This window comes from Poecilia latipinna, unplaced genomic scaffold, assembly GCF_001443285.1.
Source record: "Poecilia latipinna isolate Pla-1442-1.1 unplaced genomic scaffold, P_latipinna-1.0 Scaffold1513, whole genome shotgun sequence".
NCBI classification, from domain to species: domain Eukaryota; kingdom Metazoa; phylum Chordata; class Actinopteri; order Cyprinodontiformes; family Poeciliidae; genus Poecilia; species Poecilia latipinna.
In genome coordinates, this window is record NW_015114129.1 from 95499 (window position 1) to 121620 (window position 26122).

A 26122-nucleotide genomic window follows, 5' to 3' on the forward strand; every position below is an offset into this window, starting at 1 on the left:
ATATTCTGATGAACTACGAGCCTTGCAAGGTTGAGATGCATTTAAAGAGTATTATGGCACATTTTAAATCCGAAGAGGAAACATGTCACAGATCTTTGTACTAGAACAATAGGCAATGCAAACTTTACGATACACTAATATATAGATATATTTCGTAACCAAAGTTTGTTGTCAATACATTAACGTAACATTTAAAAAGCATCACATCAATATATATATATTTTTTTCATATCCATTTGCGGAACAAATGTATCAACTGCAGTTATTACAGTGTTGTTGTTTTTTTTTTTGTCGTTTTCTTCCCCCCACGATAGTCAGTCTGAAACAGCAAAGAGCGCGCCTGTTTCCGATCTGTGCCGCAGGCGGCATAAAGCCTACAGCTCAAAACACCACAACATATCCCACCTTTACGTCTCAAGTTCTTCTTCCGTTCCTGAACTCCCGAGCCGCTCGCCTCCAGCTGAGCACAAACACCCTACATCTCAACTAACTGCTCTTGCAATAATCAATAGTGAGACAAATTGTACAGATATATAGCTATATGTTCATGTATATACCTCCAGTGTGTACACAAACTGACCACTACCTCTGATGGGTTCAGAGCCTCCTTGTTGTCACAAGAGACGGCCACAAAAAGGGTGCATGCAAGAAGAGTACTCGATTCATGGTTGTTGTTTTTTTTTGTTTGTTTTTTTTGGTGTTTTTTTCTTTTAAAGAGTTAACACAGGTGCAAGACAGTTTTCCCTTGTTGAAGACTATCTGGAAAGAATTAAAAAGCCAACGTCCCTGTACAGATTATAGCCTTAAGTTCTATCCTTCTACCAGTTCTGTGTTGCTCTTTCCTCTAAATTAATCACCAGCTGGGTGACTCAGCAGATTCTTGGTCTGAAGTTGGAGGACTTTGGCCCTCTTAAAGCTTGGTCCTTTAACTTCTTTAGGGATTATTCTGTTGGTGTTTTTTTTTTGTTTGTTTGTTTGTTTGTTTGCTTTTCTTTTTTTTTTAAACAGATACCTTCGAAGTATTATTTGGTTGTTTTGAAGCACACATTGAGAAAATTCCTACAGGCGAGTGGTTTTTGAAGGGGGTGGTTGTTCGACATTTGATAACTGTTCCTGCTTTTTAAGTTTCTTAGACGACGGTAATCTTAGTGGGACGAGCAACATTGAGAGAAATTTCAGCGCTCCCTTCACTTGGCGGTCATCATCTGGACAAACTCTGGATGGAAGAAGACAGTGCGACATTTTTTAGATATACATGTTTAGAAATATCTCTTTAAAAAAAAAAAGGGTTTTATTTTATGGATTGGTAGTAAAGACAACTCACCCTCATAGTTGACCTGGCCATCACCATCGATATCAGCCTCGCGGATCATCTCATCCACTTCCTCGTCTGTGAGCTTTTCACCCAGGTTGGTCATGACGTGCCGTAGCTCCGCCGCGCTGATGTAGCCGTTACCGTCCTGCAAATAAGACAAAATCTTATTTTGGGACGGTAGGACATACATATGATGTCTTGAAATATTCATAATTTCTGCTCTGTGGTTTGGCTCTTCCATGGGAAAATAGACTAGCCTGGTGACTGAACTTCCATTTTAGGAAAAACACCAGTCCTTTTTATCAATTATCCAACAAACTGGTAATTCGGTGTTTAATACAAAACCCTGACAGACGAGGAAATGACCAGGTTTTCAGGCCGATCACCGATATCCAGAAAAATGTTGACCTGCTTTCATAAATTTTTTTGGTCTGAGAAGTTGCTAGACATAGCCAGTAACAGCGGGGCGACCGTTGTTGACAGCAGACGTGATCTGGTGGGTGGATTCGTCTCACAGTGGAGCAAAAGAGGACAGTGGCCGTTTTTCAGACCTTTGTGGGGGCAGAAAATGTCAATGGACAAGAACTGACCGATCATCCAAAAATAAGGAACATGATTTATCAGTGGTCTCCTAGTTTCTTTGTTTCCGTAGGCTAGTTCAAAAAAGTAAAAACGGAGCCCAATTTAATATTCATTATGAGTTACTTTACCCAAAGACAATTTAAAACCAAGATGTTAAAATATTTCTCCTGCATCTTTGCTTAAAACGTCTCTAGAAAGTTTAACTACGACTAAAAACAAATATCTTTTTAATGTGTTTAACAAATAAATTACACTTCAATACAAAAAAAAAATCATCATCTAGAATAATTTGGGTAAAGCGTCTTATTTTAGGACAACACAAAACTCAGACATTTTTCCAATTAGGAATAGTTTTGAATGTGCTTTTCTTGTCGTTGTTACAGTATCAAGATAAAAACATTGTCCAGTTTTGCTTGGGACTGCTGATTAATTTAATGCTGTACCTTGTCAAATACCCTAAAGGCTTCCCTGATTTCCTCCTCACTATCTGTATCTTTCATTTTTCTGGCCATCATAGTCAGGAACTCGGGAAAGTCAATCGTTCCATTTCCTACAATGTGAAAGAGAAACAAGTTAGCTTTAATTTGGCTAACAGGGCAACTGTTACTGAACACCATCACAACCAAGAACAAAATAACTGTTTAATATTAGCAATAGTATAAAATACGTTGAATTGTCTCAAGGCTGGGGTGGACAAACATCTGCAGTGACTACTGAACACTTTCATGTCTAGAACATAAAGACAAATCAGACACGAGTGTCGAGTCTTATGACTGCACACGGATCTTTGTTTTATAGGACCGATATGGTTGAGAAATTTTATTTGGTTTCTTTACCGTCAGCATCAACCTCATTGATCATATCTTGCAGTTCAGCTTCGGTGGGATTCTGTCCCAGAGAGCGCATCACCGTGCCGAGCTCCTTGGTGGTGATCGTACCGTCGCCATCCTTGTCAAACAGTGAGAATGCCTCTTTGAACTCTGCACATTAACAGAAACAGTGGCCCCCAGTTGGCTTCAGACTTTATTTAACACAAAGTCTTAATAATGGTCAATAATTAAACTATGTGGAGCATTAACAACACATCTGCAAAGACATGCAATACAAAGAAGAACCAGAACTTTTTGAAAACTTTACTAATCATGGCCAATAATAGAATACGACCTTCTTCAGAACATGCACTATTGGGAAAAAAAAACCTGTAAAAGTAAAAAAAAAATAAAAATAATGTTCTAATGAGCATATATTTCCTCAAAAAGTTTTGTCTTTCAAAACCCAAAAGCTTAAAGGTTCGCCCACATAATCTTCAGAACAACATCCGCTGGTTATTACATTCACAAGATCTTAACCATACTTGTAGTGACAGAATGAACCCATTTCTAAAATGCAACCTTTGCTGGTTTTTCACATTTGGTGATGAATTAAGGTGCTTCTAAAGATAAAGCAGGCCAAACATGGCTGAGGTATGCGCTCACCAGCAATCTGCTCCTCTGTCAGCTGATCAGCCTGTAAACAAAAGCACAAAACACTTTTCACATTTCTGCTCAGTGTAGAATGTATTGAACTTGCAAGTTACAAGATTCAAATTTAATGTAAATTAAATGTGTTTGCTTGCATGGATGTTCAAGGACACAAATTTAGACAAGGCGATAAAGTAGACAAGAAAAAAGACTGAATAAAAATGCCTCTTTAAGGATCATATCCCTACCTATACACTCAGTAAAAATAGAATAAAAAAAGCTCAAAGTGTGCAAAAGATCTATTCTGCAACAGCTGAACCACTACTTATAACCTAAAATAAATTTTCTACAGCAAAATCTATCATATTTTAAAGAGTTTACTTTTTTTTTTAAAGGTCCACCCTGCCAAATCTGAAACTTTGTGCATTTTTGTATACAAATGATCTTTCAACAAGTGATTTGAAAAGCAAAAGCGACTCTGCTCTGGAAGGTCAGACAATGCATTTCCAAACGGTGTGAAAGTAATCTCTCCATGTGCTGTACTTATTCTCGCACCAGAACTAACACTTATCCAAGACATCATTCTCCCCTGCTTGTAAACTCTGAAGAGGCCTATCTAAGTCAGGCGATGTGCTCACTTCAGGCTGAGAAAGTGTGATGAGGGACGGGTATAAATTCTCCACAGCCCGAAATACACATGCCTGCTATAATTAGTGAGACACGAACAGGGTCGCCTATGTAGCACACTGAATATCACAGCAGCTAACCATCTCTTTGTAATATTCTTTAATGGGCAAATATTAAGTTCAGGCCGCAGAGACCCAACAACCTCAAGGACGGATCGTTTGGCCGTGCTTTGAATGCTGCTTTGAATATTTATGCAGCCTGAGGAAGTCTGCGAGGCTGAATAAACTGTATTAGGTGATGAAGATGGGCTCATAACTGTATGTTGGCACAAAACTCAACTCGGATAGATGGTTTGCATTTTGTGCCTCTCCCTCCAAAATGTAGATAGCGCAACTTTGCAGATTTCTTTTTTGTTGTTGTCCTTTTTCAAAACTAAAAAAGATTAAAGCCAACATTTCTAGAGCCTGAGGTGTTGGTAACGCCATGTGTTCTTCGAATCAAAATCAATGAGTCACCACGTTAGATGAAATGGGGGGTGGGAGGGTAAGCGAAGGAGAGCAAGACTATCCACACTGTCGAGAATAGAAGTGTGTTATATATATATATATATATATATATATATATATATATATATATATATATGTATACACACATATACACACACACACACACACATTTGCTGTAAGAAATGTAGTCAGCACAGCAGCTGTGAAATGATGGTAAAACTGTCAAATTATAAGCCGACAAGTATAAATCCCCATAGTGAAAACACAAACTGTAGTTTGGTTAAGACTGTAGCATGATATGCCGGTATGTGACACAGGATGATAGCGCACAAAATTGACATGTTGCACGTTGTTTTTCGTTCTTCTTTTCTTTCTTTCTTGGCAACAGTATGAGAGAAGTCCAACAGTGAAACACACAGGGACGGGAAAGAGGCAGGGAGTCATTTGTGTTCCTTAACTGGGCCGTTCAAAACTAGTTAGTTCCCGATTTGGAGGATGCACTGCGGCTGCTGCACCAAGCATGTTTTGGTTCAATGCGGGGGGGGGGGGGGGGGGCGCGTGGGGAGGGGGGAAAAAGAGACAGCTCAGCAATAAGAAAATGGCGGTTCAACGTTGTGGCGCAATACGTAACCGAGAAGAATGGTGACATGGTGGTGCTGCCATAGCTGGAAGACTGAAATGTGGACACAACTGTAGCTAATCGCGTGCAGTCAGCTACTACCTGCAAGGCGTATTGTTATGTAATTGCAGTCATCAGATATCATAAAACCCCCATCTGCTTGTTGCGCATGTCAAGCTGCATTTAAACCATCCTGCTGATGCGCTTTGCAGGAAGAGCTGCATTAATAGCTAACGTGAAATGACAAAATGGTTGTTAGCATGCCATCTAACCCGAACGCCGAAGGCGTTCTTGTTAAATAAACAATACGAGTCTACGGATTTCGACTATTATTACACTGCAAAACCACTCAAAGACGCTGCAACCACGCCCACTGACGGGTTAAAAAAATAAACATGCTGCCAACCTTTATGCATGCAGACTACAACCACCTGGATGTTTGCTTGGTGTCGCATTTTAAATCGTTTCCGTAACAATTTCTGAAACCTGCGCTCCACTGTGGATAACAGAAAATTAAAGGGAGCTCTCTAACTTGAGCTGCTGATTATAAATTTAAGTGAACTGCCAATAATAGGAAGCGCCACTAGGTAAATATGTTTGCTAGGCTTCCCCGCCGTCCTGCAAAATTACGATACAAACTATGTGTCAAGTAGAGTTTTGGTCTTTGCAAATGCTTAAACGAAACATTCACGTTAAAACACGAATTAATTCAACAGCGACCACTTAAGCCTTAGCATCGAGACGCCAGCGAAGCCTTGCTAACATGCTAAGTGTTAGCTTGATACTCACCATTGTTCCGTTGAGTTTTTAAGCTCTGCGAAGGAGACAAATGTTTGATTTGCGACTCTTACTTTAAATTACCGCAGAGAATGTCACCTTGATAAGACAATCAAAACAGATGGAATATAAATGTCTACAGTCTCGGAAATATGGATAGCCTGCACTCTAGTGTTGCCCGGAAACCTCAATCCAGCGACGCCGGCGTTGTGCTTCGGCTCCTTTAAAACAAAAAATTGTATCCTTCCGCCGCTGTTCCCCTGGTGTTCTACATCTCCAGAACTGACCAGAATTACAACTACATAACCCACTGCTGTATTCTTTTAATACTGATTTTTTATTTTTAAATCTTAATTATAATTTAACACTTAATAAGCCACACTACACTCTTTGCCACTCTAGGTAAGCAATGTGCGCAAAGATACTAAAAGAAATCTAGCATAGGGACATTTTCCCAGAACAAAAACCAAATGCTTTCAAGAAATTATTGATTTTTTGTAACTTTACTTGTGTAGTAAAATATTATCAGTCAACAATATAAGTAGTATATGTCATCCAGAGCATGTACCCTTATGGTGCAAGAAAAGCAATAAACAGATAGAATATTATGAATTGCAAAATGTTTTGTTTTTGTGGTCAAAATATGAAGAAAGACTGGCTCTGTCCTCTGAAATATTTGGAGATGATTGTGCAAGAAAGGATATTTCAGTCCAGTTTTACTTTTCATGAACTATTTTGAAATAGTTAATATAAACACGAACTTTAAGACATAATTTAAAGGATAACATATTTGCCAATGTTGCATTAAAATGGTATATGTTTCAGAGGAGAACCACAATGAAGATTAGTTAAAGTGAGATGCTTTAACTGAGCTTATACAATAAGTTACTGAGACTGTATTGATCAGGAAATCAACATAACATGGATTATTATCTTGATTTCCTGAACAACAATAAAATAGTCAACTTTTAGTTTGCATCACACAACTAAAAGCTTAGACCGTGGGTCTTCAATTCCAGCCCTGAAAGGCCAGTGTTCTTCAAACCTTTAGATGTGTCTCTGCTTCAACACACCTAAGTCAAATAATGAGGTCATTAGCGATACTCTGAGGAACTTTATTGCAAATCCAGGAGGGAATCAAGCCATTTGATTCAGGTATGTTGGAGGAGGGACACAACTAAAATTTCACTAAAGTAGCAAAAAGTAGCTACATCCTATTACAGCAGCGGTCCCTCAGGACCGGAAATGAGGAACACAGATTTACAGTCATGTTTGAATAACCCGTAAAAGAAAGGATAGAAGATGGTGTTATAATATCCAAAGTGAGTGAAAATCAGAAGAAACAAGTGAAATTGAGCTTTTGACAAGTAGCATGGGCATTTTATCATCGTGTTCCCTGCTTTTTAGCTTAAATACGCAGAAAAAGCTGTAAGTTTTGTTTAGACGTGTGTCATCACATCAGTTTTATGACTAAGCCAGAATGTGTTCAGTCAGATTAGATACGAACTCTTCTATTGTTAGCAACAACTTTAAGAGGGTAGATGGTAGATCTGGAGAGAGCTTGAATCCTTTTTCTTATCAGGAACAGCAGGAGGTTGTTTAGCTATACAATTTTGATGCAATAAGCTCTTGTTGGGAATAAGTGGGATATAGTTTTCTGCATATTTTCTTTGCATTTTTTTCTGTTGCAAACATTACACTGAACTCATCCTCTTGTGAATTTTATCCCTGTTGTCAGCTCATGTTAATTTTTTTTAAATACCCAGCTGGTGCTGCAATAGGCTCCATAATTTATGCTGCATATCAAGTTGCTGCACATATATGCCACTGATGTTTCCTCAATTACCACTGGTCCATCGACTTCCTAACTCAACCTTTGTTTAAAATTCTGCTTGAACATATTCAGATAATATGAAAAGAGGTTTCTTTAGTACCAGTTGAGCGCTCTAGTCTCCAAACCATCATTGTAAAAATGTTGTTTTGATGTAAACCTGGTTTTCAGGAGTCACAAAATTGGGACACTTTGTTTACACAACTGCACTCCTTTGTTTTTTTTTACCAGTCAAGCAGAGATTTTCACAGTCCATCAGAGGGCAGTAAAAGACAAGACACAGGTTTCTAAGGTTTATTCAGAGACTGTTTCCTTCCTTTTCTCATCCATAATGTTTTACTTTATGTCTGTCTATATCTTTAACTCTATATCTATATATAGATATCTAGATATCCATATATGCTGTACATATCTATCTATCTATCTATCTATCTATCTATCTATCTATCTATGTGTGTGTGTATGGGTGTGCATGTGTGAGTGCGTTTGTTTAATACCTTGTGGGGATCATTTTCCTGACACTACGTTGTTGGGACCTACTGCCCCTTGTGGGGACCGAAGCCTGATCCCCACAAGGGGAAACGCTGTTTTTGGGTCAGGGGTTAGATTTAAGACTAAGGTGTGAACTGAGTTTTGGGTAGGCATAGGGTTAGGTACATAATGGTTAGGGTTAGGATAGGGGTAAGGTTTGAGCTGTAGAATGAATGGAAGTCAATTTAAAGTCTCCACAAAGATAGCCACGTGTGTGTGTTTGTGTATATGTCCTTGAAGTTGCAAAACTAACATTGGATTAAAATCCAGAACCTTTTAATTAGGAATTCATGACTTCATCATAATAAAGGTAACACGAGGTGCAATGCTGTTTGTCACTCTTCACTCTAGGAAAGACAAATAAACCTATGATACCAGTGAGGTACACATACACATAAGTGAGGCTATCACAAAAAAATGACTTCTCAACTAAATTAACCATTATCTCGAGTCAGGCTAGTAATGAATGTTTAAAAAAAACTGGGACTATCTTGCCAGAGCAGGATAGTATGAGGTACAGAAATCTCAAAAATACACTGCCACTCTTACACACTTTTTGGCCTAAGCACATGCTACTCCAATAAAACTGTTTTTAAGGATTTTAAAACATTTTCACAAGATGTACCAATAAATGTGCTCACATATACATTACCTGTCACTTAACAGAGAGACACAATCTTGTGTTCTCGCTGTCTAATACCATCTCCTTCTCTAGTTTGATGGACAATCAGCAACTTGAACTTTCATTTCTTCTGGGCATGTCTGTGATAGCCTGAGTATCTTCTGATGGCTCTCACCATCTCCACTTTTTTTATTTATTTTTTTATTTTAGGGGAAACTATGTTTAAATCCTTGAATCCTGTTAGACTGGACTGCTGAGAGTATTTTCTAAGAAGTTCCAACATGGCTAATTTACAACATCAAGAATGGCCAATGTAGAACTAAGGCACCCAGACGTTACATTGCATGGTAGCAAACAGCCTCTCCCTTTATTTGAACATCTGATAAACCTACAAACCTCCCCTAAACCCTTTTCACAGCTTTTTAACAGAGTTGTAACCTTTTTATCCTTTATTGATCTTCCCAACCTTCTGTTTAGGTCTAAATGCTTCATCTACTGTGTACTACCCAAATACGTGTATCTGCTATGGCTGTCCAACAAGACTGAAGCCATGGATCATGCATCATGTTAAATGCTCATGTTGATGTTGATTTTTTTTAATATATATTGATCTGAGCAGCTTTTGTTTTTATGTGAGGAAAGAACTTATAAAAATGACCACTGGGAGACACAGAAATCTCACTTTAAAAAAAGGAAAATGCTCCGCTGCTTCATCCCAAGCTCGAAGCTCCTCCTTTTCATTTACCGAGGGCGTTCCGCAAATGATGGATAAAATCAAACGGGAGGCTGTATTGACGCTAACCGCTTATGCAAAAACGGTAACGTTTATCTGGTAAGACTTTAAAAGTTCATTTCATGAGTTATTTGTGAAATGTAGCATTCACCTGTTGTTTAGTTACTTGTTTTTCCTTTTTGCTGGACTACTACTCTTTTACTGCTGTGGAGAAGGGAGCTCTCTGCTGTAAAAACAGCCTGCACAAGGACAAGTGAGGATGGAGACGAGCTATCCTCACTGAAGAGTGCCTCACACACGCTTCGGTCCGTGTGCTTCTGAGTGGCATAAACCTCTGGAAGGAACTCTACCAGCCCCACAAAACTATCTGCTTAAAAGGACAAAGATGAACAATCAAGCTGCTTTTTGTGATAATCAATGGATCAATGTTTTTGTAGAGTTCAGCATTGGAGTAGATTGGTTTCTGCAGACCAGGAATCTGGGTGTGAACCAACAAGTTTGGGGAAAAATATGGGAAAAAACACGAACAGGAGTGGTGAGAAACATTCCTTGGTGGGCCACTTTTCCCACAATCTCTGGGAACCAGGAGCCACTCTGGCTCTCTGTCTTGTTTTCCATTCCAACTCCATTAAAACATAAGCAGCTGCCTAAGCATGTGAGCTTTTATTTGTGACAATTTTTAAAATTCTTTCCACATCAAAACATGTTCATGTGCATATCTTTGCCTCGTGTCTGTGCGGTTGGGTGTGTCGATCACCATCCCTTGGAGTTTTACACCCACAAAAGTGAATGAGGAATATATTGATGTGGCATATTTTTGTGAATTCCTAAACCAGTGAAACTTGGCAAACCCATAGCTTTTGTTCAGTTCCAAGAAAAATATCCCACAGATGACTTGAAAAAGTTTAAAATTGCATTGTATGGCGACAATTCAGTAATTGACTGTTGGCCAAAATCAGTTGCTCTTACCTTTGGATGCTTGCAGTCCTCTTTTAACAGCTTTCAGTCTCAACTATTACAGCTACTGGATGCAAGTAAGACAAAGGGCATTTTGTTTTCCAACAGGAATAAAGTGACCGCATTTCTCCCTGCTATCACTACCAGACAAGGTGTGCCCATGGATTTTGTAGCATCTTAAAAATATGTTGGCATCACCCTAGATGCCAACATAACAGCCACAGCAAGAGTTGTTTCTTCATCACTACTAGCACAGACCTCACTCACAATTGCACTTCATATTCTTTAAACACTTGCAGATTCTCACACTGGTACACTTTGATATACAAATCCATTCTCCTGCTGACTGCATCACGTCATGTTACATTTAATGCAAAAAAGTACCACAGTCTCCATATATACAAAACATTTAATCCCTCTCACACATACAAAACTGAGTCTCTGACATACAAAATAATGAGTCTATATTTTATTAGTTTATATGTGCAATCTTAGTCTTGTGACTAAGACAAAAAAATTGTTTGCATGTGATATTTTAGTAGTGTATGTGTGCAATTGTAGTATTTTGTGTATGCGTGTGCGAGATGTTAGTACAGTGTATGTGTGCGACAAAGATAAAATTTGTGTGCGTGTGCGACATGTTGGTGTGTATGTGCAATTTTGGGATTTTGTGTATGCATGTGAGATAAAATGTGTATGTGCGTGTGACATTTTAGTAGTGTGTACGTGCAATTTTAGGATTTTGTGTATGTGTGTAGGAGAAAATTTGTGGGCGTGTGTGACATTTTAGTAGTGTGTATGCACAATTTGAGTATTTTTTGAGTGTGCGTGAGTCTTTCGTAGTGTGTGAGAGACAAAACATAGATTTTGTCCTAAACGGCCCCTCTTAAGGGCTTTATTACATTCAGTGTTCCTCTAGTAGTTCTGAGCTTGGCAAAAAACCAAAAAAAAAAAAAAACAACAAAAAGCATTCTCCTTTTCTGATCCCTCCACCTGGAAAATGCTGGAGCAGGACCTGAAGCTCTCCAATCTGGTCACACCTGGGGAATTCAACATTTTATTAAAGGCTTTTGAAAATTTGCCTATGGGCTCTTGCATTTGTTGATACAACAACAGTAGCAGATCTTTAATGAAGTCGTCCCCAACCCCTGGGCCGTGGACCGGTACGTGGACCAATTGGTACCGGGCCGCACAAGAAATAATTAAATATGTCCGTTTTATGTATTATTTGATTCTGAAAGATCTTTTGTTTGGAAAATTATTTAACTGGATTCTCTCGGTTAGTCTTGCGCACCAACATTGAGCCCACAAGCAGCAAAATGAGTGAGAAACAGATGGCCTTGGAAAGTTTCTTTGCAAAGGGGAGAAGGCCCAGAGAAGAGACAGGAGAATGGATTTAACCTGGTAGGTGATTCCCACATTCCAAGCCCGCTCTGTATAATATGCAGAGACCTGTTTGATAATGAGGCAACAAAGATTTCAAACTGCTTCGCCACGTAGAGACCAAGCACCCTGTGCATTTAAGCAACACACCTCAGGTGTTATTGTCTCATCACTCCCAGGTGGGACCGTCTCATTGCAGACAAATAAGCTCAGGGTTCCCATTGATTTGCCGTTAGAGAGTTACAATTTTCATGAAAATAAAGGTTCGTTTTTGTGGCGCATCTCGACCGGATCACTCGTGACGCACCTCACAGTACAGGAGGATCAGTTACGAGTATCCCAAGCGACAATCGGGGTGGGTGGCAGGGGGGATTTTTACTGCACTACCCTCCCGCCCCCTGGGCCGCAGTAAAATTGCAAAGCCTTGACCAGTCCGTGGTGGTAAAAAGGTTGGGGACCACTGCTTTAATGGACTGTGTTCAGTGATTTCTAAGCTCTCAACAGTATTTTAAAGTCTATTTTCTGAGATAGACTTTAGTGTAAGGACTTTAAAACTGGGTGATGCGCTCCATCTTCCTGGTGAGCAGCAGCGTTCAATGCATGGATGAGCTTCATCCATGCATTGCAACTTGGGAAATGTTCTTCAGGTGATAGAAGGCTGACTTTGTAACTGTCTTTATGTGGCTGTAAAGGTTCAGGTCAGAGTCCATCACTACACCCAGATTTTGGGTCTGATCACTGGTTTCTTGTTGCAAAAGCTGAAGCTGTGCGTTGACTCTAGATCATTCCTCTTTAGGTCAAAGATGATACCTTCAGTTTTGTTTCTGTTCAGCTGGAGAAAGTTTTGGCACATTTCATCTGTTCTAAGTATCTGTTCTGTGCTTGGATGGGTTCGGAGTCACCTGGTGATGTCGTGCTTTCTCTTTGTCCCATAATCCTTCAGGATCATGGGTCGGTGGTGTCAATGGCGCAGTGTGGACTGGTCTCTAATCCATCATAATGCAACAGAGAGACACATGGCAAACAACCGTACATACAGAGGCTCAGCTTGAAGAGCAATTAAGTGGACAATATTATGTAAAGTCCACTTATTTGAGCTTTAAGTCATGTTATAATGACTTCCTCATCGGAGGAAGAGGTGGGTGTCGGCAAGGTGGTTTGCCCAGGGCACCAAACAGGAAAGGACGGCCTCTGGTATGTGAGCCACTCGAGAACAGGCAGGCACCATTTAAAGTGTGAACAGAAAGTTCACCGGCTGGATAGTTTGTGACTCCAGGCCCAATGGGGATACTTAAAAATGTATTCTTTAGCCTGTGGTTGTTTAACTCAGTAAATTCCTTGGCTCAGTTTCACGTTTGTCTACATGCCCAATTAGTCAGTGCCAACCTCCACCCAGCCTTTACTGGACGCTTTACAAATATAAATAATGAGATCCTCCAGACTTTTACAAAGTTCATCAATGGGTAAGCTTTTCTTCAACCTGAAACCAGTGCATTTCAGTTAAAGTGCTATGCAACATTTGTAGTTTATTCAATGAACTAATCAAATTTGAAAAGTAAACCTCAGATCTGAAGATTTATCACTCATGAAACATTTAAAAACTCTAAATTGAGTTTGTGAAAATTGAAACATTAGCAATTCAAGAGCTGTTGGAGAAGTTGCTTTGCAACAAGAAGGTCATGGGTTCAAATCACAGCCTGGGGTCTTTCTGCATGAACTTTACACATTCACCTAGCCATTTTCAACAAGTCTGTACTTGTTAAAAATGATGGTTTCTGGTCCTGTGAGCCCTCTGATGGATCTGTACCCTGTTGACAGAGTACCCTGCCTCTCTCCCAACAACCCCTGGAGATTGGCACAAGCCCCCTTTCCCCAGTGGGTGGAAAGTGGAAAGTAGAAATTTAGTAGTAAAACAAAATAACTAGCAACACAACAGCTAAGGGCAGCCTTGGAGGTATTGAAGCAGAAGAGCCACAACCAGACATATCAATATCAATTCAGTTCTACTGAATTTTTGTTTTTGATCAGCAGCCAAGATAAGCTAAAAGAGAACAGTAAGGAAAGAACAAGAGGAAGATCATTGATTACAGTAAAATTATTTTCTAGTTGAAGTGAAATAATTCTCAGGAGGATTAGAAAAGTGATGATAAGTCTGATCATACTAAATATTTAGGTTTTCTTTCTTAAATCTTGATGAGATCACCTGATGCACACCTGACCAGACATCAGGTATAAATGTTCAAGAAGTGGTGGGTTGGTTAGCTGATTACCAAGTGAGAAGCGAGTTTTAATGGATCAGCAACGCAAAGGAAAGAGGAGCTGCTGGCATAGAAGCTCTTAAGAGAAGGATCAAAGGTCATTGAAGTGAGTGCTCAAAAAAGAGGATGTGAGATGACATCAAGGAAACTTAAACTCAGGAAGGAAGGAGGAAACTGGATATCAGCCCACTGGAACACTATAATGCAATAATATTTCACTGTTGGACTGCAGAATCATGAAAAACGACTCTACAAGATTTATAACTGTTGCTTGAGATCACCGAGTCACAGCATCTTTTTGTCCAGACGTTTGGTCAAAACACATTTGTGCTGCACAGAATCATACATCCATAACACACACACAAACCAGGAAGACTGATAAATAAATAATTCAACGTATAAAAAAAGAATGCATTATTTAGAAACACTGGGTTGTTCTCTAACGTTTCTTTATTGGTTCCAAAATGTGGGATTAATTGTAAGCAGCTTGTTGTATGCATCAGTGTGCTAAATGGTTTGGTTGTGATGAAAGTGTGTGCACTGTGGCAACTAAGGAGAAAGGCTGCCGCAGAAGCAGATCTTTTACAGTAATTGAGCTTTTATATTAACTTTATTGGTTGCTGAAAAGACTGTAATTAAGATAAGAATAACATGTCTCATAAATTGTGTATGTGTCTACATGTCATGTTTGCTTGATATTTCATCGCTAATGTCGACATTTATGCGAGAACTTTTTTGCATTTCTTTTTCTTCTCAGGAAGGCTAAGATAATTGTCTAATTTGAAGGCAGCGTCTGAAAGTATATATGTGTGTGTGTGTGTGTGTGTGTGTGTGTGTGTGGATTGCAGAATGTAGCAGAGAAACATTCAGCAGTCCACCTGTTTAATGTCAGCGTCGCCAGTGTAGGAACAGCTGGCAACACTTCCAAGCATTGGCTCTTTGAAAGCTGCTGTTTTTGTGATAAATGGAGGAAGTACAGTAACTGCTGTTTTTTTTTTTTTTTTTTGGCTGTACACCCAATAGTGATAAATCCTCCTTCCCACACCACACCGCTCAGTACAAGATTTATATCGATTGCTTAGTATTTCCACTTAATACACAAATCGTCCAGTAGGGGGAAGCAGTGAGCTGAGATCTCGTACCCTGCAGCCCCGCAGCCATATTCAACAACAGCATTGTTCACCAATAGATGTATTAATTAACGGGTAATCTATGTTGTATATTAACAATCCAAATCCCTCAAAGTTATTTTATTTATCTCATTTATTAAGCGCATCAAAAATCCCACAATTATTTATAGTTTCAAGAAAATCAAAGCACTGCACTAGTTGTCAATTTTCTTCTATTCTACCATGTCAGTAAAGGCATCTTTTAAGTGGTTTTCCGCCTTCAGTAATATTTCTATGTAAAGGTTAATCTAGAGCAGGGGTGTCCAATGTGGGTCCTCGAGGGCCGGCATCCTGCATGTGTTAGTTCTCTCCCTGGTGGTAGAAACAACCTTCTCAGCTTGTCAATGTTCTTCTTAGGCCTCTAGTGAGCCATCATTTCATGTAGGTGCGTTAAACCAGGGAGAGAACTAAAACATCCAGGATGCCGGCCCTCGAGGACCCACATTGGCTGATCTAGAGCCAAGCCCATCATTAATCAAAAGAAGTTGTTTAATTCCCTGTAAAAATGTTTTCAACAGCCAAAATATGTGGGTTTCCTTCTGGTATCGCTTCTGGTTACAGTGGGGAGAGGTTCTCTGCTGATGCAACTTTACTGGTTTAAGAGAAACTGTAAACACATCTTTTCTTTATTAAGAGAAAAGATAAACAAAGTCTTTAACTTTGACTTTGTTTCTGTTTGGAGTTCATCTGGAAGTGATTCTGATTATTGGAAAACAACATTGATGTGAAATAAGAAAAACCTCTTTGGCTGTTTCTTGTCTCCATTTAGCTATGAAAGATAGGTGCTCACTCCGAGTCTGTTTCTAATGGAGCTTTCTTCCTATTAAAATTTAGTTTTCTTTTCACTGTCACCACATGCTTGCTCAGGTGGAGAGCTTCAAGAGACTACCTGTAATGAAATGTTTAGTGAGACAGTGACCACAGGAAGTCCAAGAAGCCCTACGGTCGTTTTAAGTCCACAAACTGGATTTCCCTTTGCCAACCACATGGAGATGACATCAGTCTCATGACTGAGTTTGTGACTGACATGATAAACTTCTGTGTGGAAAATTTTTTTTTTTAGAGAACAAAAAAAGAGTTAAGTTTGAGAAATCAAAAATTTGCTCTAAAACCTCAAAAATCGTCAGAATATATATATATATATATATATATATATATATATATGTATATATTTTTTTTTTTGCATGTAATTTTGTGAGAAAATCTGAATTTTTAATGAAAAAAAGTTTTTGAGAATGTCATGATTTGTGGTTTTGTTAGTTTGGACCCAGAAGCAGAAAGGTGAGGCAGCAGGTTAGTATGATGATTTAATGAATGAAACAAAAACCAAATCCAGGCAGCACAGGTGAGCAGAGGCAAGGAGCCTCACACTGGTAGCACCTGGCTTGAGACTGACCACAGATACAACTTTCAAGAGAGAATGGTGGGCTTAAATACAGAGAGGGTAATGAGGGGAACGAGACACAGCTGGGAGCAATCAAGAGGTGGACAGGATGACACAGAGCCTGAACTGAACACAGAAACCTCAAATAAACACACAGAAAACTCAAATCCTCACAAAGAAGTGGAAAATTAGCTTGAAAAAACATTTACATAAAGTTCTGTCAAAAAAGTTTTAAAAGTCCTACATTTTTTGAAATTAGAATTTTTTTTTCTAAAAAAAGTTTTTTTTTTAAGTGTCTGAATTCTTTTGAGCAAGTTCCAGACTGTCCAAATGTAGAATTTAATTTTCTTAATTAAAAAAAACAACATTTTTTTTAGCAAATTAGTTAGACTTTTAAAACCTAATTTATTGTTTAATAAAGTAATTTAAAGCTGAACATTTCCTGACTTATTTCCCGTGTATTACTTGGTTTCATAATTAAACATAATCTAAGGCATATCTTACAACTAACCAAAGTTTTCTTTTTCTCCATCCTCTCCTTAACTAGACCAGACCCCGGTTCTGCAGGACAGTGTCCCAGTCCTGGACCACTTCCTTAAGTGGGAGGAAACCAGACCTGAGCAGCTTTGCTGTTTAATCTACTCAACCAAGATCTGTGACCTGGATGGCGTGCTACAACTGAGACTTTGTTTTTTCTCTTTTGTTTTTCTGCACTGACATGAACATCAGCAAAACCAAGCAACTCTACTCATGCATGGTACAACAGAGCCAGCAAAGCAGGAGTATATCAAACCATACGTTTGCACCTCAACAGCAAATAACACACCTTTGGCAACAAGATTGTCAAGGTACTGGACAAAGATGTCCAGAAATAGCACTGATGGATGATTTGTCAAAAGGGGATGACAAACACTTAACCAAGTGGGAAGGATGTGGTTTCAGCTTTGGTCTTTCTTCTGATAACTAACAGAAGACAGGCCATATCTGGAGTCTATCAAGCATATATAACCCTGTTTTGAAACTCATTCCATAGAAATTACTTTAGCAGTCTCATAATGATTCACTAAGCTCACAATCCACTCCAAACAGACCCAAATGAGCCAGGTGAGGGTCAAGCAGGTTGGTAACTTATATTGGACTGGTGATACTATAAAGGCCTCCCTGTGCTTACAAAACATCATCTCATCTTCCAGCTCCAAGTTGTTCACCTGCCAGCGTCCAGAAGTGACAAACACTCCTGGACAGGTGTTGAAATGTCTTTGGGTAAAACTGATCAAAGATCCAGTTGCCTTTGATTTAATCCTGCCGTATTAGACATGATTGATGAGATAAATGAATGAATAAAAAAGAACGGGCTATAGCCATGAACCTTTTTATTGCAATGTAAAATGTCCAAATGAGTTTTAAACTGATTAAGCAGCTTTGTTTTGCACCTTCTCCAGGATATAACACAGAGGAACGTGATGCACGGCTTGCTCTGTTTTGATAACTAACAGAAGACAGACCAAATTTGGAGAGTCACAAAATTCTGAAATGAAAATTAAAATGAAAAATATTCAGCTCTTGTAAGGGAAGAATAGAATCCTGCACATTATGTGCTTTTCTGGAGAGTACGGAAGCAGGGACAGCTGCAGAATCGACATGAAAATATATGAAAATGAACTAGTACTTGTCTTATCGTATTATTTCACAGTGAAGGAATTGTGTTTGCTATGTTAAAGACACATTGTGTCTCATCTGCTATGAGTAACACAACAGGTTCATGTCGGCCAATCCAGGCACAGCTGTGGAATCAGAATGACATGAAAAATATAAAGTCTGCACTGACAAGGAAGCATTTGGGTCACACAGTGGTAATTTATTCTGACTGTTCCAATTCTTTAATATATCAAATTTTGATTGTTATGGAAGCACATGTTATTGATGTTTGTGAGCACTTCATAAAATCAGGCAATGAAACTCAACTGTATTGTTGTATTCTTCACAGAAAATATGACTAAATTTGACTGTTTTCCACTGTAGGCAAGCATAGAGCAAATATACAGACCCATTCCATCAATGAAAAGCTCAATCTTTAGTAATTCCATCACCAAGTGAAAGACATTATATAGATTGATTAGATGACTTATGTTTTAACATCTTTATGACTCTAAGTATGTCTAACACATGCTAAAAGGTTGTTGTACTATTAATCAGCGGAGGCTCATCAGGACGTATGATTTATTGAATAAAACTGTGTGGCATTCACATTTAAGTTTTGACCTTTGTAAGCACAACACAAGGCCTTCCATTTGCAAAAATGTGGGTGCATCTGCCAAACCCTCTAAATACTGCTTTTCTCCACCAACTTTCAACACAAAGTTACACCCTCGCCTGCAAACTACGTGCAGAAACTCATGTAGCTCTAAGTGTTTCAGTGTGTGTGGGATGGAGTCCTTCCCAGCTGACCGAAATTTGACTGGCTCAGAGAAAACGGGAGTTCCTCTTTTGGCAAGGACAACTGTGGGGAAAGCCTTAAACTTTGCTCTGACGCCGTGTTTGAGTTTATTACTGTTGGAACAGAAAACCTGTCTCACGCTGAGGAAAGCGTGACCTCTGTGGGAGTCTGGTCGCTGTTCATCCGTTCTCCAGCTGTGGGGAGCTGACGGTCCGACTGGACGATTCCTCCATCATTTCCAACCGTGACACCTGCTAACCCTAACCCCTAACTCTAACCCTAACCCCTAACCCACCTGTTTGAGCGTTGAGCCAGGAATGCGAGAGGGTTTGACAATAACTTCATTTGATCTTGAATCATGTTAGATTAGTGCCCCAGCTTTCAACAAAAAGTTACACCCTTTGCCTGGATGCTACGTGCAGAAGCCCATGAAGCTCCAAGTGTTTTAATGTTTGTGGAATCAAATTAACAGATGGATAAAATTTGACTGGTTAGCCCAGATGTCAGCGATAACAGCAGCTCCTGCCACATTCTCAACTTTATCTTATCTGGAATGAATTTATACCAGTGCATGACGAGCTGCAATTGAAAAGTTCCCCGTATTTCTGTGGACGCAGCAATGAAAGCACCAGAGCTTAAAATTACAACATAATTACAGAGTATCTACATACGCTGTAGAAGAGCCAACAAAGTAAGGAGGAAACACTTTCAGTTGTTCTCATGTTTCCTCCTTTAAACCTTTAAAAAAAATGAGGACAAGCATGAATAACGCTTCTATTGCTCACTATTGCATCACTTGACTAACTTGGCATCCAGCTGTCTAAACACTGACGTATTGAAACATGTGACAAATCCAGCAGCCAAGCTGTTTTTTTCCTGTCCATTCTCTCATATTCAGCCTTCAGCCTTCCTGTGTTTCTTCTCCCATATTCCCATAAAAAGTCAAACTCCACAAAGAACAGAAAACATAAAACTTTCTGTCTGCTTTCCTTCTTTCCCTTGGCTGTTTGCCATTATTGCAATTACTCCTGAGTTTTTGAGAAACTGATGAAAGCCGATGAAATAATGCTGTAATAAGTCATTTAATCCTGAACGATAAGAATCAGCTCCAGTTAATGTCAAGTCAACAGGTTGATTTAAAGTTAACAGCTGATTGGGTTTTGGAGTCCAAATGAAGTCTAATGAAGAGCTAGACAGCTGGAAAGCCTTGACTTAGTCATAACATGGTCTATTTGTTGATGCTCACACAGTAGCTGGTCTTTTTTTTTTTTACTTCATGGATGATAAAATGACTGATTCACTGCACACATACACTTATTTCTACTCTCGTAACAAATGTGCGAGAGTAGAACTTTAATAAAGTCTTTTAATAAGAAGAATACAATCTTTTAATAAAGTCATTTAAACCCAACAGCTTCCCTGTTTTAGGATACAGTGATAAAGTTCAGCATTTCCTCATAATGATTTGATCTTTTGGCTTCTTTTCAGTATTATTTTTTACTTGCCTTGATCACTTAAAGATACCCAAAGGGGCAGTTTTCCCTCTTGGCTCCTGGAAAAACTAGCATCATGTTCCCGTTTCTTCTTTTTTGCATTTTTGCCATCTTAACATCCAACAGTGCAAAATGTAAATTCAGCCAATTTTTCCAACTAGTCTTAACATTTTGAGGTGTGTTTCATTGTCCACATGTAGTCTTACAATACACTTATTATATTTACACAACAAGCCATCACAGAACTCATTTACAAAGATAGGGTGTGTTATCAGCTTTGTCGAACACACAACAAGTGTAGAAAAGTTTAGCATCAGCACTTTTATGGACCAGTTCAAGAGTGTCGTTGCAGTCACAGCGTATTTACTCAGAAGACATGGACTGCATGAAGCCAGACTCCAAATTCAGGACTCGATGCGTCTTCCACGATGCTGTCAGCGCTTCATTAAAGCCCCTCCGTTGCTCCATAGCTTCTGTGGTTTGATAAGAGAAGATGTACAGCTATGGTCCTCAGTAATTCAGCTCTCTCTCTCTTGCCAGTCGTATGATCTTCTCTTTTCCTTGAGCCAAATGCACTCGTGCTATGATGGTGCACGGCTTTAAATCCTCCACAGGTTTGGTCGACATGTGGTCAACATGTGGTCGACGACCGCCCGCTTGTTGAAATGTTCCTTCGTGAGTTGCTTGGGAATGAAATGGGAAATAAAATTGACGACAAAGTCAGTGAGCATTCTTCTTTTTTTTTCTTGCTCTCAGCGATGCCAACTATTTTGGTGATGTTTGGTTTTCCACTCTTTCTGCATGTATGGACATAAACTAAAAAGTAAAAGCAACACTTTCTCAAAAGCATGAGGAGATAGGTTAGTCACCTGGGGCCAAACTTTCCTCATCTGGTTTTCTTTGAGTCATTAGGAAATCCCCAAAGAGACTTTACTTGTTATCTGCCAAGCACATGTCAGATAACAAGGAAGGGAGCAACCTAAGCACCCAACAATAGTAGCACAAAGAAGAATGACTATCATTTACTCTTAGTTTGATTTCTGTGTGCTCTTGTCCAGGAAGGGATTAAAGAAAACTCATCATGAATTACAATATAAAGTGATGTAATCATGAATGTTTAAAGTTTGTTAGATCTGAGGATTATACCCATGTGCCAGCTGTGACTTGTTGTTTTATTCTGCCAGTTTCTGCCTGTATTTTCCAACACTTAAAACCACACGATCTGGTCGCAGGCCAACATACAGGATGATTAATTTCTCGGAAAGGGAATATCCTGCATCAAAACCAATCAAGGACATTCCTATGACCTCATTGTTTAACACAACTGCTGTGTCTTTGTCATTTTTACTTTGACCCTTGTGTCAACTAACAAATGCACCGGCTTGTAGCGAACATTGTCGCTTCCACCTCCTTCCTCTTGAGTTTGTTTTTTGAGTTTGTTAATGACCGGATTATAGATTGTGGCCTTCTGGGGAAGGGAAACATCTTCACGTACTCCTTAAGCATTTCCGTCTTTGTTCATCTTTTGAATATATCTCCCCCTTCTTATCAGCAGCCTTCTTGTCATTTCATATCCTGTTCCAACGTCAATGTTCTGGGATCTGTAACTTCTAAAGCTCATATCAAAGAAGAGACTGGAAGTTCAATGTGTTTAAAGTGCTCTGAGGTATATTACTTTTATTTCTTTATTCAGTTAATATTTTTTTATGAAATCGTTTTAACACTGGCTTTGAGCTTCAATACTTGCTTCAGTTTCTCCTCCAGATTAAGCCACAAAGGAAACATAATGCTACTACTTACTCTGTGCTTTTTCTTAAAAATAGATAAATGTCTAAGAAAAAACAACATTCTTAAACACAGGTGGGTTTTTAGTCTAGATTTAAAGGAACTCAGTGTTTTGGCTGTTTTGCAGTTTTCTGGAAGTTTGTTCCAGATTTGTGGTGCATAGAAGCTGAAAGTTCTTTCTCCATGTTTGGTTCTGGTTCTGGGGATGCAGAGCAGAACGAGAACCAGAAGAACTGAGGGGTCGAAGGTTGATACAATAACAGCAGATCTTTAATGCATTGTGCGAAGTGATTTATAAACTAACAACAGTATTTTAAAGTCTATTCTCTGAATTAGACTTTACTGTAGGGACTTTAAAACTGGCATGATGCGCTCTATCTTCCTGGTTTTAATGAGAACGTGAGCAGCTGATTTTTTAGCCAGACCTGTGAAGACACTGTTGCAGTAAAAAAGATAAAGACATGGATGAGTTTCGTCCATGCGTTGTTGGGACATCGATCCTTTAGTACTGGAAATGTTCTTCAGGTGATAGAAGGCCGACCTTGTAACTGTCTTTATGTGGCTCTGAAGGTTCAGGTCAGAGTCCATCACTACACCCAGGTTTCAGTCCTGATTGCTGGTTTCTTGTTGTAATAACTGAATCCGTGCATTAACTCTAGATTGTTCCTCTTTAGGTCAAAGATGATAACTTCAGTTTTGTTTCTGTTCAGAGAATTTCAAGGCTTGAAATTATTGTCAAATTTCTTTTATATCATATTTGACATATACAACACTTTTATAACAACTGAAGTTACTTGCTTATGCTATAAAGTGGCATTTTGTGGCTAGAAAACACATATAGGTTAAATAAAGCCTACCATAATAGGCAGGACTTTGGACTGTGGGAAAAAGAAAGCCTGAGGAAGGAAACAAACCACACCACCAACTAAGAACAAAAGGAGTCAACAAGAATTATGGAAGTGCCAAACGACTATTTCAGGAAAATATTTATTTATCACAGCTCCCATGCGTCCCATTACATATTGGGATGATTCACTTCAATAAATAGAGAAATAGCAGCAATAGAAATTAATCAGGGTTCAGGAAGCCCTGTCTCCCTGCTTCCTCTCGGTTGCTTAAGATCACAGAAAGGACAGCAGTTAAGCTTTATCCCAGATGGAGCTGGTTTAATTTTAGCTTGAAAACTAAATCAGAAAAAAAAAAATACTGAGCAGGGCATTATCTGTCAACACATCTGATCTAGTGTATTGAAATGTGGCATTTAATTGTTTGCCATGGAGCGACAAGTCATTTTTCTCAATTTGCTCTCATTTGGTAAACTGCAGCACAGGGCAGTGGAAGTCGTTCTGCTCTGATGAGTCAGGTTTACATCAAATGGATGACCAAGTCCCTACATGAGACATACAGTATGTGGGGAAACCGGTGCCACCAAAATGCATTTTGGGATACCAACATGCGCATCTTTAAGGAAGAGCATTCATAGAAATTATACTTCCTGATGGCTTTGAACCCTTTTGGCAGGATAGTGAACCCTCCAGCAAAGCCAAAACGATTGACTTTATGAGCATAAAAGTGAGCTTGAGGTGTTCACTCAATTTACAAATCCCTCTGATTCCAAATCAAATTTCCTTTGCTGTTCCTGTGGGGTCCACTCTGGTTTGTTTTCTAACTGCTTTCTTGAGCCCAACCAGCAGAAAAATAACAGTCAGGATGTACCCTGTTGTTTTTCCATCGATTGATCATTTAATCCATTCGATAGAAAGTGAAAGGATGCATCATAGATGGGTGACAGGTCTGGAACGAAGACTAATCAGTTTAGTCCCTGATCTCAATAAATAACAAGTACTTTTTACACAGGAGCAACAACTTATCATTTTCTGTTTGAGAACATGATATTTGAACATCACTGACCCGTTCATTATTGTAGTTGTCGTCTTTACTACTAATAAAATAAAAGCTATTGGCGTCACCGATGCTGACTTTTAAAAATACACCGGACAAAGACGGTCAAGAGAACCTCTTCATGTGTGAAGCACTACTTCAAATGGATTGAACTTATCAAGTCCAGACGACACCAAACCACTTCACGCTACATTCAGTCATTCACCCATTCATGCACACACTCACACGCTGATGGTGGCGAGCTACTGGATGGTAGCCACAGCTGCCCTGGAGCATTCTGACAGAAGTGAGGCTGTCATGCACCAGCGCCACTGGGCACACTCCACCAGCAGGCAAGGCTGCTGAAGTGTGTTGCCCAAGGACACAATGACAGAGGCAGGTGGAGCGGGAATCGAACCAGCGAACTGCTTTGGCACCATCGTTCCTGTTGCATCAGGTGGCACTACAAGGTGTCACACACTACTTATGGCCAAAGCTTTTTCATAAAAATGAAACTAGCAGGGTTGTGGTCATGTGTGTGTGTGTGTGTGTGTGTTGGGCCCACGTGTTCCATTGTTTGGCGACTGTGGTAGGTCTAGAGGGAAACTGCTATTCATTTATCATGTGTTAATGTGGGGCCTTCTATACAGGTCCACAGTATCAGTGGCGTTCCAGATGGTGGTGGTGTTGCCTGGGCATGTGGCTATTTGACGCTGCAGGCAGGAGTCATACTTTTTAACTAGACTGAATTGCATGTTTTTGTTTTTATAATATTGTTTTTTGTTATATTTGTCGGGTAGGGCTACACCAGATCCTTCAGCCTTGATCTTGAGTGCTGGCTTTATGCAGCGCAGGTATGCAGTGATTTTAGATTGATTTGATTGAAGTGTTTATTATAAGCATTTAGTCATTTTTGCGTATTGTTTTTAACAGCACTATCACGGCTTCCTGCTGTCTTTTAAAGTTGTTTTTCTCTTTTTCTTAGTCCACCCAGGTTTTGGTTTGTGTTTTTTTCCCTTCCAGTATGTGAGGGGGTACTAACTATTTCCATTCTGTTTGTGTTTGTATGTCCAGCATAAAAACATCCCATTTCGCTGTTAGTCTTAAATGTCTAAGACCTGATCCTGCTTGGAGTGTTACTTTGGGTTTACATTGGATGCAATTATTCTGCAGTGGATCGAGTGCATAGATTTGCAGTGAACGACTGTAGTGTCCTCTTGAAGTCTGTGTTTGAATTCGACTCGACTGTAACTCGGATTGGCAGCGAACGGAGAGAACCCAGGCGTGCACAGGGAGAACATTCAAGCTCAGTGCAGAAAGAAACATAAAGTTAAACTGTGAAATATGAGCCTCCGAAAACATTCACTCCAAAACATTAGTAACACTTCCTGTTGGACGAAACACCAGCAAACTTTAAAGATTACTTTAGATCTAAAACTGCCAGGAATATGAATGATTTTGGACTTAACCGTGTAGCATAGTTAGCTTAGAACAATCTCAACATGGCAATAAGTTATGTTTATAAATAAATTATGCCTCAACAGCAGAAACGGACATGAAAAGATTTTTAAAGTGTTTCTGTTCATCCCTTTAGGAATCTCCAAACATAGCAAACATTAAATCTGAGGAGAAGTAATCATGTAAACTGAACCCTCCTTGACATTTTTAATGAAGGATGGTTTGTCTGCTCTACAGCAGTTACTTTTTCAGGCGTGACTCACAGAGCGTCATTTGCGAATTGGTCAAGCGACAAGCAGATTACACATAAAATT

General features: G+C 39.3%; 1 protein-coding gene across 1 annotated transcript; it reads right to left on the reverse strand.

Moving 5' to 3' along the window:
- Positions 1-974: 974 nt before the first annotated feature.
- On the reverse strand, positions 975-6104 carry calm3a (calmodulin 3a (phosphorylase kinase, delta)). The gene is made up of 6 exons (XM_015058056.1): positions 5899-6104; positions 3373-3403; positions 2734-2877; positions 2341-2447; positions 1325-1460; positions 975-1216 (listed from the first exon to the last, which is right to left on the reverse strand). Exons 1-6 carry the CDS (start codon positions 5899-5901, stop codon positions 1188-1190), a joined length of 450 nt encoding a protein of 149 aa, XP_014913542.1. The 5' UTR covers positions 5902-6104; the 3' UTR covers positions 975-1187.
- Positions 6105-26122: the final 20018 nt, after the last annotated feature.

Excerpts from the sequence above, each read along its gene's own strand:
- calm3a (XM_015058056.1), bottom strand. Across the intron at positions 2,878-3,372 it reads GACAGAGGAGCAGATTGCTG|AGTTCAAAGAGGCATTCTCA; the intron begins GTGAGCGCATAC and ends GTTAATGTGCAG. Across the intron at positions 2,448-2,733 it reads CAATGAGGTTGATGCTGACG|GAAATGGAACGATTGACTTT; the intron begins GTAAAGAAACCA and ends TTCACATTGTAG.